At 36.3% G+C, this 14,924-nt stretch overlaps 1 protein-coding gene across 1 annotated transcript in view; it reads left to right on the top strand.

The window, feature by feature from the left end:
* Positions 1–636: 636 nt before the first annotated feature.
* The window catches only part of SAB (HYPERSENSITIVE TO PI STARVATION 4), a 36,042-nt gene continuing 21,754 nt past the window's right edge, over positions 637–14,924 (top strand). Inside the window, exons 1-9 of the mRNA XM_059604942.2 lie at positions 637–1,122; positions 5,973–6,084; positions 6,705–6,965; positions 7,330–7,595; positions 8,155–8,374; positions 9,368–9,538; positions 9,633–9,710; positions 10,693–10,944; positions 12,804–14,903. Of these exons, the coding sequence (XP_059460925.1) occupies positions 1,052–1,122; positions 5,973–6,084; positions 6,705–6,965; positions 7,330–7,595; positions 8,155–8,374; positions 9,368–9,538; positions 9,633–9,710; positions 10,693–10,944; positions 12,804–14,903 (3,531 nt within the window). The 5' untranslated portion in view covers positions 637–1,051. The remainder of the gene's footprint in view (positions 1,123–5,972; positions 6,085–6,704; positions 6,966–7,329; positions 7,596–8,154; positions 8,375–9,367; positions 9,539–9,632; positions 9,711–10,692; positions 10,945–12,803; positions 14,904–14,924) is intronic.

The following is a 14,924-nucleotide window of genomic DNA, read 5'->3' as shown; positions in this document are numbered from 1 at the left end:
GGTTGATTGGGATTACAAAATCAGCATTAGGAAATATTTGTGAATTAAATATGTGATATTTAACATTACTCTTTCATGCTATATACTATATTAATATTTTTGTAATGAGATTAAGAAAAACATAATTCGTGTTTTAGAAAGTATGAAGTTTTTTATTTTAAAATTAGGTCGGAAGAAATTCTTTCCTCCAAATCTACAAAGTTGACATGTGTGCAAAATATATGTGATTTTTATATGTATTTTTTAAAATGCATGTAATAATAATATGTTTTGTTAAAAATATTGTGAGATTAAAGGTGCACGTATTTTATTTTAGATGCATTTAAATTTAATAATATATATGGTTTTTTTGTTTTGTTTTTTTTGTTTTTAATTTAAATTTTCAGTTAAAAACATCTGCTCGTAGCTAATTTGCTCGGCGGATAAATCAAATCTGACGTTGACCAAGCCATGCTTGCATTCCCTTCCCCACTGGCGGGTAACAAAACTACCGCCCACAGCAAACGCCCAAAAGTGTTTCTGATCGAGAGAGAGAGAGAGAGAGAGAGAGAGAGAAATAAAACCAAACAAACGCACCGTTGACAAAATGCATTCCAATTTCCGCCCCAGTCCCGAGGACACGTCGGCCATTTCTCTAAAAACAAGGACGGACATCCTACGCGCGTCTTACTCATCGAACACCAACTTCACCCGTTACCCCGCACCGCACCAGATCCAAGCCCCGCATCCTCACTGGTCCTCTATCAAAGGAACAGTCTCTCTCTCTCTCTCTCTCTCTCTCTCTCTGTGATCAGTGAGCACCTCACGGATCGGATCTCGCTCTCCTATAATTACACGCACCTCCGATCCCTGCGCATCGAAGACCCGGTCTGATTGGTCCTCACACCAACCGGGTTTAAACAAAATCTTTGGGAGTTAATTCTTAGGGTTTTGTTTCGTGCAGTCTGACATGAAGTTACGTGCACTGAATGCCTTCTATTTCAGTCTCTGGAATTTGATAATTTGATCAAACTTCACGCATTTTCGGAGACAAACGGACAATCCGGCGGAAATGGCAGCTTCGCCCGTCAAGGTCCTTTTCGGGTTCTTGCTAGTTTCCATCACACTGTGGTTGGTCATCATGTAAGTTCCTGAATTTCGCTGCCGCACGCATTATACACGTGTGTTGCATTTTTATGTTTATTTATTTATTTTTGATTAATTGTATCAAATTTGGGCTGGGCAGTGCTGTACGAATAATTCTATTGTGCAGTTTGATGCACTTGTATTGGATTTTTCTTTTATTATACAAATAGGTTTGCTCATATGATCGAAATGAGCCTGCATTTGGTTTGAAATGTAAGACTGGCTGTTTAATTCAACAGTAGAGGAATGACAGTTTTTATTCTTGTGTATGTTACGTTCGCGGAGTGTTATGGTATCTGAAGTTTCTTTTGGCACCATTTTAGCAGCCTTGCACGTGAAGTCGATGATAATAACACAAGCACACAGTGTGTGTGTGTGTGTGTATGCATGTATTTATGTGTGTATGCTTAAGAAAGAGTTGGAAGGCATATGGTGAGACATTGCTAAGTGTGAGATGGGATGATAATTATGAATGTGATGTGCCGCTTCAGCAGCATACTCTATGGTAAATTTATGGAAAGATTCTTATAGAAGGATCATATAGAAACCTTATCAAAAAAAGAAAAGAAAGAAGGATCATATAGAAACCTTATCAAAAAAAGAAAAGAAAGAAGGATCATATAGAAACCTTGTTCTTACTCTCTTAGTCCTACAAGTGTTATTTCTGTGCCCCCCTCCCCTCCTCCCCAAAATTTACTATGTACATTTTATATATGTTTATATTCTCAAGGACTACGCCTCATGAACCGGAGGTTACTAGGTCAAATATTTCATTCCTCCTCCCCTTGGGGCCAATTACTTATAAAAAATGTTTACATTCCATAATACATTGCCAACATTAGATTCCAGTGTATTTCAGCCTAAAAACGTGTGGTTCCTTGCTTTGATATGTTATTTGTCCTATAGCAACTTATATTGGCCACCATAAAGAAATTTTGAAGCTAAAAAAAGTTTCTGTAAGGGAATTAATGTCATTGATAAATGTTCTGTTTTGGGTATGTAATCTCTTTGTGGCTTCATTCTTCAAATACTTATTCTGCTGCATGTGTTAAAGAAGTTGCAAGACTGAACATTTCCTTCTCCATTGTTCATAGCAAGAGAACTTGGTCATTTATTTTTTCACTCTTCAAGGTTATATGGGTAATAGCTTGTTCAGTGTTAGAGTTGCTGACTCGTTGGAGAGGTCACTTTCGCAGATATAGAAATGCTATTGTTTGGAATGATGTATTATGTGGTCGCTTTGGAGAGAACAAAATATTCATATGCCTGAAGGACATGAAATTTCAATTTTGGATCTAAAGCTTTTGTTTCTCTGAACACTCTTCAATTGGATTGAGTAATAGGTTGTTTTTCCTTATCAATTATATTTGATTTTTCAAATTTGCTTTACTTCAGTTGTTAAATGAGTTTATTATTGTATACTTCTTGTAGTATACGGTGGGTACACCTCTTTTTGCTATTTTTGAATCCCCTTTGTTTTCATGTTTTTTGCCATTGAGATACAGTTTCCAATTTGATGAAATCAAGATCCGTACTTTGAATATATGTAATTGAGATATCTCTTAGTATTTTCTGTCAATAGATAACAAAAACAATATGAAAATATAATTATGCCCCTCAAATTAATTTTCTCTTATAAAGGCAAAACAAAGAGCAAAAAAGAAAAAAGAAGTGGCGCACCCAACCCAGCTAGACTAGGCCTATCCCAGGCACAGTGGTGGCTGGGTAACGACTTCCAACCCCAACCACTGTTCTTTTGCTTTTTTTTTTTTTTATTTATTTATTTATTTATTTTTATGGGTATATATCTTATGAATCTCTGAGTCAACGCGCCAAAATAGAAAACTCCCTAAACTTCTTTTTTTTTTGAATTTTTACTCTCTGGGTCAATCGAAAAGGCAAATTAACCCCTACCATTATATTTTCCCCCAAATGTTTAACGCCCTTTAGTCCCAACTAAATGCACCGTTTTGTCACGTCAGCATATTAATTTTTATTAATTTAATTTAAAACTTAAATCTAAATAAAATAAAATCTGAAGGGGTGGCCAGAAAGCCACCCCTAGGGGTTGGGGGTGGCTTTTCGGCCACCCCTTCAATTTTTTTATTTATATTTTTTAAATTAAATTAATATGCTGACGTGGCAAAACGGTGTGTTTAGTTGAGACTGACGGGCGTTCAACATTTGGGGGAAAATGTAACGGTAGGGGTTAATTTGTCTTTTTGATTGACACAGGGAGTACAAATTCGAAAAAAAAAGTTCAGGCAGTTTTTTGTTTTGACGCGTTGACTCAGGAAATTATAAAATATTTACATCTTTTTTTTTGAATTAGAGGCATAGTTATATTTTCATATCATTTCTATTATCTATTTGACTGAAAATACTAACGGTGGTATCTATTTACAAATATTTAAAACAGGGGCTAGATTTTATCAAATTGAAAACTGGTGTCTCAATGTCAAAAAGCACAAAAGGGGGAGGGGGAGGGGGAGGGGGAGGGGGATGGGGGTTGCCATAGTTTCCCTAAAATCTGTTGGTTACAGAAATAAAAGAACAAATTGCGTAGCTTCTTTCCCCACCCATGACCATCCCATTTTCGACAATTAGGTTAACTCATTTTCATATCTAAGGACCTTGGATTGATCATGAATGGTCACATTATTTTTGAGTTGCATGTATAGTTGGAGTGTACACACACACACACACACACACACACATATTTTATGTCTCACTTTCCTCTCCCTGCGAGTGTTGCTAACCGTATTGAGAAACTCCAACGTGATTTCTTATGGGGTGGGCTAGGCAAAGAGTGCAAATATCATTTGGTTAGTTGGTCCAAGGTTTGTTCACTAGTCTTGGAGGAAGGGTTGGCAATTCGGAATTGTTGTTATTCAATTGTGCTTTCTTACGTAAATGGCTTTGGCGTTATATGCATGAGAGAGAGGTTTGGTGGAGAGTGGCAGTGGGTTCTAAATTTGCAAGTTCTTGGGGTGGGTGGTGTTCTACTGAGTCATTTGGTGCTTTTGGGGTGGGGTTATGGAAGAATATTAGGAGGGGTTGAGGAAATTTTTCGTGTCACACCTGCTTTAAGGTGGGAGATGGCTTCAAGATTAGATTCTGGCATGATTAGCAGTGTGTGGATGTGGCCCTTAAGGAAACATTTTAGGATTTATTTGGTATTGCCTATGCAAAGGATATACCTCTGGTGAGGCTCACTTGGAGTTTTTTGGTGGTTCCAATTACTTGAAAGTTAGCATTGTTAGAGCTTATGATTAGGAGGTGGATGTCTTAACCTCTTTCTTCAGGGTGTTGTATTTAGCTAGAGTGAGACGTGGTAGTGAATATAAGCTGTGGTGGGTCCCACTCCGAAAAAGGGTTGTTTGAGGTGAGATCTTTCTATTGTTCTCCTTGGTTTGTAGTGAAGGCTACCGCTTCCCTTGGAAGAGTGTTTGGCGGACTAAGGCTCCCCTGAGGGCGGCCTTTTTTGTTTGGTTGGCGGATCTATGTAAGATCCTTACTGTGAATGCCCTCACGGTGTACTTAGGGGCGCCTTATACTTTTAATAAGATTTGTTTATTACTTATAAAAAAAGAAAAAAAGAAAAAACTCAGGAAGCGATATGTCAGTGGTGGACCAGATGTTGCATGCGTCAGAGGAATGGGGAGTCCATGGACCATATTCTTCTATATTGTGACGTGTCTTATGCCATTTGGATTGCCTTTTTCAGTTGTTTTGGTTTGTCTTGGGTTATGAATAGATGTGTAGTTGACTTGTATGCTTGTTAGTGGACTACCGGTAGTACGCAAAGTGCTGCTATATGGAAGATGTTGCCTATGTGACTTTTATGGTGTTTATAGAAAGAAATGAATGACAAATATTTTGAGGACCGTACTTATCAAAAAAAAAATAATTTTTGAGGACCGTGTATATTTTGACATACACGGGAAGTATAAAGTATATTTGTCAAAATATTTTGACAAATATTCTTTATACTTCCCATGTATGTGGTTGCGCCCCTCTGCGCTTTGCTTTATATCATTATTACTTATAAAAAAATATATATTTTGAGGACCGTGAGAGAACTTTGTAGGAGATTAAGTCATTTTTCTGCAAAACTTTGTTTATTTGGACAACTGCTTATATTTATCCTTTAACAATTAGTTATAGTGATTTCCTTGTTTTTTTTGTTCTTTCTAGTTAGGTGCTTCTTTTTGTATACTTCATGTGTACTTAGCCGCGCCTTTATGCTTTTAATGATATTTGCCTATATATATATATATTATCTTTTCGTTTATTTGACCAGGAGCTTACTTTCTTGCCACATGGACAAGGGATCTTGTCTTGTACATTTCTTTTATATGATCTGAACCAAGTAGATAAAGATGGGATATTTATGCTATTACGTTGCATGATTGGTTGTTTTTTTGTTCATCTTGTGAGTTGTTCTATTTTTATTAATGAAATTTCCAATGACCAAAAGTAATAGTCAACTAAAAAGGGCCTAAAAGGTTGTACGAGTGTCATTCACAAAAATATGCAAGAAAAATTTCAAAATGTACACGAACTCTCATCCGGTCAATTGATTAGGGGTGTGAAGTGTCTTTATGATATCTTCATCTCTCTGTGTACTGGTTTGCCATCATTATTGTGTCTCTGGATGTGCTTTTGTTTGCACCATTACTAATATATGTTTTAGGATTCACTGCTCGGCCAACATTGCCATTGTAAAAGATCATCAATTTTGTCATTGTTATATCTTATAGGTTGATGCAATTTGGAGTTTTGGAGCCTCTTTTTTTTCTTTTTTTGATGAATAATCTTCATTGAATCTTTTTTTTTTTTCCCAGATTTGCTTCCAGATTGGTGGCTTGGGTTCTAAGCCGGATTTTGGGAGCATCTATCAGATTTCGGGTTGGTGGATGGAAATGTTTACAGGACGTTGTGGTGACGTTTAAAAAGGTTTGTCTTTTACTGCAGTAACTGGGTTAATTTGTTTTTTTTTTTTTTTGATAAGTAATTGTGATATAAAACAAGAGCGCAGAGGGGCGCAACCCATTTAAACTGGGTTAATTTGTTACTAACTTATCAAAAAAAAAAAATAAAAAAATTTGTTACCATGAACTTGGGTTAGCAATGGGGCTCAATTTTCTCCTCATTGCATTAAGTTAATGGCTCGGCAATAAAAAGGTTTCTCTTTCTTGGCTGTTCCTCGGCGTTCTTTTGAAAACAAAGCAAGTCAGCTGTCCACAAGGTGGGGGAAGTCAACCATGTTCTTTTATTTGCATTTCTTAGAAGATTTCTTTACTTATCAGAAGCTAATCTTTAGTTGGCTTTGTAGCTTTAATAATTGATATTCTTAAAAATGGATTCCCTTGCCGGCCCTTTCTTCTCCTTTGCCTTCTTTTTTGTTTGCAAAGAAAAAGAATCGAGTATTAGTAAAATTTATCTTCAACAGACCTGAATGAAATCTTGTTTAACTGACAGTAATTATAATACTTTGTTGTTGCTCCCCCCCCCACAAAAAAAAGAAAAGGGAATGCCCTCCGAACAGTTTTTGACATCCTATGTGTTTTTGACAGGGTGCTGTAGAATCTGTATCTGTTGGTGAAATTAAACTCAGCTTACGTCAGTCCTTGGTCAAACTTGGCGTTGGTTTTATTTCTAAAGATCCGAAGCTGCAAGTGTTAATATGTGATTTAGAAGTTGTTGTTAGACCTCCAACTAAAAGCACACCGAAGGGTAAAAGTCGGAGATCCCGCACCTCAGGCAGGGGAAAGTGGATGGTTGTAGCTAGCATTGCAAGATTTTTGTCAGTTTCTGTGACCGATTTGGTCGTGAAGGTATGCAATGCTTGAGTATTTTTCTTTTGGGTGAAAACTTTTTTGCTTCTGATTGTTCTTTCATAATACTGTAATTCATTAGAGAACTCATCTGTGCTTTTATTTTGTATTTCATTATTGATCCAATTTTTTGCATGGATAACGACTTATAGGATATTTATGGTCATTATGGACTTATGGAATCGCTATAATGCCATTTAATTTTGGAGTGAATGAAATGGATGTGAAACTTTGAAAATTCTTTTTATTTTATTTTATTAATTTAGAACAATGTAATTTCAAACATTATCTTGGTTATTTTGTCATCTCTATTTGTGGATAGAAATTTTTTTGGTCATGAAAATTTTCTCTTCAAATTTTGCAGACACCCAAAGCTACTATTGAACTTAAGGAACTGAAAGTGGATATATCTAAAGATGGTGGATCGAAGCCAAATTTGTTTGTTAAGCTACGTATATTACCTATTTTCATTCACATAGGTGAACCCCGGGGTACTTGTGACCAATCTTCCAATTTTAATAGTGGAGGATGCATTTCTGCAGGCCAGTCATCCTTTCCCATGATTGATAGGTCTTCTGCTCCTATTAGCTGTGAAGAATTGTCTCTATCTTGTGAATTTGGTCATGATAGGTATTTTTTGCACTTCTGTTTCTTTCTTTAGTCTTTATTTAGACGCAAATCTAAAATTTATTCTGGCAAAAAGTGTAATATGTCGATTTGTGAGCAACATAACATTTGATTATTGAGCTAACTTTGCTTTTAAAGAGTTGCATTCTGTCTGCAATTCCACACCTGAAATATGGATATTCTCCGCTTGTTAGCTTTGATATTGACAGTGCTGGTTTATCAATGCTAGATGATCCCTCTGTGTCTTATGTGGTGTATTTGGATTGAAAGAAATGCTAGATGTTTTGAAAATTCCACTAGGACTTTAGAGGAATTGACCCATTTTTTCTTCTTTACACTCTACTCTTGGACGGCCGCATGGCTAGCTCCTTTAGAGTTTAGTTTCACTGATTTTCTTTTTCATTTCTCTCCCTCTTAGGAGCTCTCGTTTATACTTCCCGTGTAAATGGGTTGCGCCCCTCTGCGCTCTTGTTTTATATCACATAATTACTTATCAAAAAAAAAATATTGACAGTGCTGGTTTATCAATTGAAGACCTTACCATTGTTTCTTTTGTATGTAGGGAAGTAGGTGTAGTTATCAAGAATCTGGATATTACCAGTGGGGAGGTCACTGTGAGTCTGAATGAGAAGTTGCTTTCAAAAAGCAAGAGATCATCAGACACTCTTTCTCATTCTGATAAAGTGATAGAATCAACAGTGGATTATGTGGCTGCTAAAAAGCCGCAGGACAAAAAAGGTCTTGGGGCAGTTTCAAAGTACACTACTTTGTTTCCGGAAAAGGTTTGTCAATTTAGATAGCTTTCTACCCTGTTTTTTTGCCTTTGTTTAGTCAATTTTTTAAGATCTTATTGTTGAATTTTATTTTATTGTGATTGAAAAGTAAATCCATTTCAGGATCATTCTCTTTCATTAGAATTTATAAGCATTATCAGTTGGACTAACATATCAATGTTTTTTCCACCTTAATAGTCACATTCTTCTACAACGTTTTAAATAATGGCTTTGTGTTTACTGCTGCTTGACTATATATGTGGAAACCAGAGCTATAGTGCATGGCAATTTATTAATGAATAAGCAGGAGTGCTGGAAAATTCTATAGCTCAAACCTGCTAACCTGCCCAAAATGAATATTTTCAATTGTTCGGCCTTTGTAGGATCTTTGTTTTATCGCTGTTCCACATGCATCTCTTTTGTTATGTATGACTAAATCATATTCATAAGACAGTAACACTACAATCTTAGTGTTTAACGGAACAAGTTAGTTTACCAAGTCAATTACATACTCTTTTGTTATGTATGACTAAATCATATTCATAAGACAGTGACACTACTATCTTAGTTTTTAATGGAACAAGTTGGTTTACCAAGTCAATTACATACATTGTATATGAGTTAGTCATTCTCTGCTTTTAGCATAAATTGAGAATCTTTTTTGGTTCCTTATGGTAGCAGCAATATGTTTACTTGCTTTACATTATTTTCAATAGAGGAATGCTACACTTCCCAAAATTTTTCTCCAAAATTTGCTCCCCAAATGATGTGTCACAATCCCATGAGATGATGACACATTTTTCAAAATAATAAATTACATAGGATTGTGATACATCATTTGGGGAGCAAATTTTGGAGAAATTTTTTGGGAAGTGTAGCATTTCTCTTATGTATAGAATACCTGCTGGTCACATTTAATTGGAATGTATGACAAGTAAGCTTGAAAGATTTGCTAACTAGTCAAAATATTAACTAACAGAAAATAATGTCTTTAATTTATAGGTTTGCTTCAATTTACCAAAACTGGATGTGAGGTTTGTGCATCATGAGCATGAACTTGATGTTGAGAATAACATCATGGGCATTCAATTAAAGATAATCAAATCTCGATCCAATGAAGATGTGGGGGAGAGTACGCGCCTTGATGTTCAAATGGATTTCAGTGAGATTCATGTACGTGTTCTTAAAGCTCTTTTGGTGTTGTAATTTTTACAATCATGTTACAGCTTCTCTTCTTGTTGACGGTGATTTTTCTGTTACATTTCAGCTTCTTAGAGAAGCTGGCACTTCTGTTTTGGAGATACTGAAAGTTGATGTTGTCTCTTTTCTGTATGTACCGGTACAGGTAAGTACTTGCAACTAAGTTGTGGCAACCTAGTATCGCTATCACGCTGATTTTGTTTTTGTGCATTTTTTATTATAGGTTATTTTGGAACAATAATGTGTGAGTTATATTTTAGAGTATTATGTTTTTGTCAATATATTCACTCTCTATATGTTATTTTTTTTTGTATGATTTTGTCTTGAACGTACTAGGGTTGTGCCCCTTTGCCCTTTATTAATGATACGAATTTTTTTTTTTTTTAAAAAAAGATTTTGTCTTGAACAATGTGACTTTTGTTGTTTGAAAATTTAAATTTATTAATCATCGTACATGGCAAACTAGTGATTCTGACTTGAGCAAGGTAAAATGGATGCCAATACAGATGTCAGCATCTGATGTGGATCTAGGTGCTTGACAATGCTACCCAGAAACAAAACGAACTGCATTTCAGATAAAATGCAGTTTGTTAAAGTTCTGTCTTGGTTTTGTGGGTTGGTAGAGATGCCCCGACCCTTTTTGCTAATGTATTTGGGGCTCCTATTGATGCATGTTGCAAGCTTACAATAATTTGGGATGCAGTTCTTGAGAGGTAGAATGTCATATCAGCTAGGTAGTTGCATTTATCAAGCCCAACTATCTAGTTATCCTACTTATACTCATCATTCTTGGTTACAGCTAGAGTGGATGAGAGGTTAGGATGATTACACATTTTTTTGCTGCAATAGCGGGGAGGATAGGTTTAATTTACATTCTTATCGAGTGGGGAGAAGATGTTTTTAGCTTGTTCTTTTAATCTTAATTATGCTTTTAATGTGCACAAATCAATGTCTTGACTACTAAAATGTTGACATCAGTTCTGTTGCATTTGTACTTCATCGAAACTACTATTTTACTTGAGTTTTACTCCCTATTAATTTTGGTGTCTTGCTTTTGTGAGGCATCCAGAGTTGTTAAATTTTATACATGGTGTGTCATTTTATTCACTAATGTTTCTACTATTCAGCTGAGCTCGCCTATTAGAGCTGAAATTGAAGTTAAACTGGGAGGTACTCAGTGCAACATCATAATGAGTAGATTAAAGCCATGGTTACGCTTCCACTACTCAAAAAAGAAAAGAATCGTGCTTCAGGAGGAAAAGCCTGCTCTTGAAAAGCTGCAGTCAACTGAATCCAAAGCCATCATGTGGACATGTACTGTCTCAGCCCCTGAGATGACTGTTGTTCTGTATAGTGTCAGTGGTTTGCCAGTATATCATGTAAGTAATCTATTTGTTGTTATGACATTGTGTAGGGCTAGGGTGAAATGGTTGAACCCTTTGTTTTGAATTAGTGTTGTGTTAGCGCTTCTCAGCTCTAGGATTCATTATGTCCCTGGGGTATAAGTTTAAACCTTTTCTTTTGTTCAATTGAGGCAATCAGTGCATGATGAATACTCATATATGAGGGATGGAACTCCAGTTTTACTGGCAGTGTGGCTCTACTTGATTCTATCATTAATTTATTACCTTGAATATTGGCAACTCCAAGTGGCCCATGTCTCCCAAATTCATCAAGTTGGGAAACATTAGATTCAAGTTACTGCAAGCCAAATATTCCAGCCAGTGTGAGTTTCTTCTGGGTCACGAAGTTACTCATCACTGCATTATCCGTCTTGACCAAAGTTATAAGCTTTTTTCAGAAGCTTTTCCATGAATGACTGGACAATTTACCAACTAATTTGTCAGCACAATAGTGGAACAATGAGAATTCTGTTTTACAAAAGTTATAAACACAAACAATTTTTTCTCTTTACTTCCATAATATGTAACTTCAACCCTCAAATCAACATTCCCATCTCAATTGGATTTTAAGGCCTCGTTTGGTTTGTGGAATAGTTATTCCGTTAGGAAAAGGAATTATTATTGGAAATAGAGGAGGTTGAAATGAAATAATTATTCCAATTCTTTAGTTTGGTAGCAACACATATTTCATAATTGGACTTGAACCAAAATTACTAAAAAGCCCTTATGATTTATAATTTTTCCAAAACTCAAATAAAATCGGTGGTTGGTCGGTGACCCACACATTCAACCAATTTTTTTTTTTAATTTTTAAGTTTGAGAGAAATTTTTTTAAAAAAATGGTTTTTTTTGGAAAACCTTGTCTATCCTCAAGAATAGCTATTCCAATAGGCCCTTACCAAATGATTTCTGGGGTTTATTTTGCAAACCAAACAAGACCTATTTATTCCAGGCACTATTTATGGGCTCTCAGTAAAATTCAGTTAAGGGGTTCACTGCTTGGAGTCCTCTGCCACTGTTAAAAGAGGTGGAAGGGTTCAAGTTGAGGGCTGTGACAGAAACGTTTCACTGAAGGGGGCAGTTTGGTATATGATAGAATAGTATTTGGCTTTAAGAACATATAAACTAGGTTTGTTTTTTTTTTGGGGGTGGTTGTTTTTTAGGAGGTAAATCTATTTTACTCTCTCTCTCTCTCCCCCCCCCCCCCCCTCTTTTTTGTATAACAGGTACTTGTGTATGACATTTTGAGGCTTTAAAGGTGTTGGAGTTAATGATAAAGATTGTTTTAGCCTCTTGTTTAGAAAGACGTGTCACACCTCTAACCTTTTAAGTGGTATTTAGAGGTTTTGTGGCCAATCTGTGATGTACAGTTTAAGCGATTGAAGTTGCAGTGGCACCTTTATTCATGGGTTGTTAGTGTCTCTGCAATTTTAACCTTTCTGAATTACTGAAGCTTTATACCAAATTAAGTTTTATGTTTTCAGAATTCTCCGATTCACATTTCTGATCCTTGCTCAGTATCAAATTTTGTAATTGCCTTTGTGGAGGAGCTGTAGATTTCATAATTGTTTTTATGGTGAAATGTAAATAGTACGTGACATGACTTTGTTTTTGTAGGTCTGAATCTTAAGGTTCTCACCTATAAAGTGTTCATTTATCTCTCTATTTCTTACTTAAACTTCTTATCAATATATTTTTTTTTCTTACTTTTTAACTTACACTATTTGATGAAGTACTTATCCACATTGACTGCCCATTCCATTCTTTTTATAATTGTTTCCCTATTTCCGAAATTATTAATGCATACTATTTTTACTTCTGATTTCCTAAACTAGGGTTGCTCACAATCGTCGCATGTGTTTGCAAATAACATATCAAATATGGGAACTGCGGTACACATGGAACTTGGTGAAATAAATTTGCACATGTCAGATGAGTATCAAGAATGCTTGAAAGAAAGCCTTTTTGGTGTGGAATCAAATTCAGGTTCTTTAATGAACATAGCAAAGGTTAGTTTGGATTGGGGCAAGAAAGACATGGAATCATCTGAAGAAGATGGTCCTATGTGTAAATTGGTTCTATCTGTTGATGTAACTGGTATGGGTGTTTATTTAACTTTCAAGCGTGTTGAATCACTTATATCAACTGCTATGTCCTTTCAAACTCTCTTGAAAAAACTATCTGGTTCCGGAAAAAGAGCTCAAAATCGGGGAGGGCGTTCATCCAAATCGTCGGGGAAAGGGACGCGACTCTTGAAATTTAATCTTGAACGGTGTTCCGTAAACTTCTGTGGTGATGTGGGTTTGGAAAACACAGTTGTTGTAGACCCCAAGCGTGTGAATTATGGATCACAGGGTGGTCAAGTTGTTATCAGTGTTTCAGCCGATGGCACACCACGCTGCGCAAAAGTAATGTCCACAATTTCTGAAGAATGCAAGAAGTTGAAGTATTCTGTTTCTCTTGATATTTTTCATTTCAGTTTGTGTGTGAACAAGGAGAAACAGTCCACACAGATGGAACTTGAAAGAGCCAGATCTGTCTATCAGGAATATTTGGTGGAACAAAAGCCTGACACAAAAGTGACATTGTTTGACATGCAGAATGCTAAATTTGTACGGCGTTCTGGTGGTCTAAAAGAGATTGCTGTTTGCTCCCTTTTTAGTGCTACTGATATTATGGTCAGGTGGGAGCCTGATGTTCATCTATCACTAATTGAACTTGTTTTGCAATTGAAGTTGCTCCTATATAATCAGAAGCTTCAAAGACATGAAAGTGAATCTGTTGAAGATGTTTCTAGTGTGAGGGATACTGAACAGAGGAAAGAATCCATCATGGAATCAGGACATTTTGATAAGCACAAGAAAAGGGAATCTATATTTGCTGTTGATGTAGAAATGTTGCGTATATCTGCTGAGGTTGGGGATGGGGTTGATGCTATGGTTCATGTTCAGTCTATCTTCTCTGAGAATGCCCGCATAGGAGTACTTCTGGAGGGACTTATGCTTAGTTTCAATGGGTCAAGAGTATTCAGAAGTAGCCGGATGCAAATTTCACGTATTCCTAGTGTTTCTATTGATGCAAAAGTACCGGTAGCCACCTCATGGGATTGGGTAATCCAAGGTCTTGATGTTCATATTTGCATGCCTTTCAGGTTGCAATTGCGTGCCATCGATGATGCCATTGAGGATATGTTGCGTGGCTTGAAGCTTATAACTGCTGCCAAAACTAATCTAATTTTTCCCATGAAGAAAGAAAGCTCAAAAGCTAAAAAGCCTAGTTCAGTGAAATTCGGAAGTTTAAAGTTTTGCATACGCAAGCTAACTGCCGATATTGAAGACGAACCTTTGCAGGGTTGGCTTGATGAACACTATCAGCTGATGAAGAATGAGGCATGTGAGCTAGCTGTCAGGTTAAAATTTCTTAATGAATTTATTTCTAAAGTCAACCAATGCCCTAAAACAGGTGAAACAAGTGATTCTACTCAAGAAAAAAAGACTTATTATAATGGAGTTGAGGTTGATGTGGAGGATCCTTCAGCCATTCACAAAGTGGAAGAAGAAATTTATAAACAGTCATTTCGATCATATTACCAGACATGTCAGAGTCTAGCAACATCAGAAGGTTCAGGTGCCTGTCGGGAAGGGTTTCAGGCTGGTTTTAAGCCTAGCACTGCCAGAACTTCTCTTCTTTCCATTTCTGCTACAGATTTAGATGTAAGCTTGACTAGAATTGATGGCGGAGATGCTGGGATGATAGAGGTTCTTAAGAGGCTTGATCCTGTTTGCCTTGAAAAAAATATTCCATTTTCTCGACTGTATGGGAGAAACATTCTCTTGCATACAGGATCTCTTGCTGTTCAGCTACGAAATTACACATTTCCTCTTTTTTCTGCAACTTCTGGTAAATGTGAAGGTTGTGTTGTGCTTGCACAGCAGGTAAGGTTCAAAGCTGCCTTG

Source organism: Corylus avellana, chromosome 9 (assembly GCF_965113065.1).
Source record: "Corylus avellana chromosome 9, dhCorAvel1.hap1.2, whole genome shotgun sequence".
Taxonomy (NCBI): Eukaryota; Viridiplantae; Streptophyta; class Magnoliopsida; order Fagales; family Betulaceae; genus Corylus; species Corylus avellana.
The sequence above is the reverse complement of the archived record's forward strand: the minus strand, read 5'-3'. Positions and strand labels throughout refer to the sequence as shown.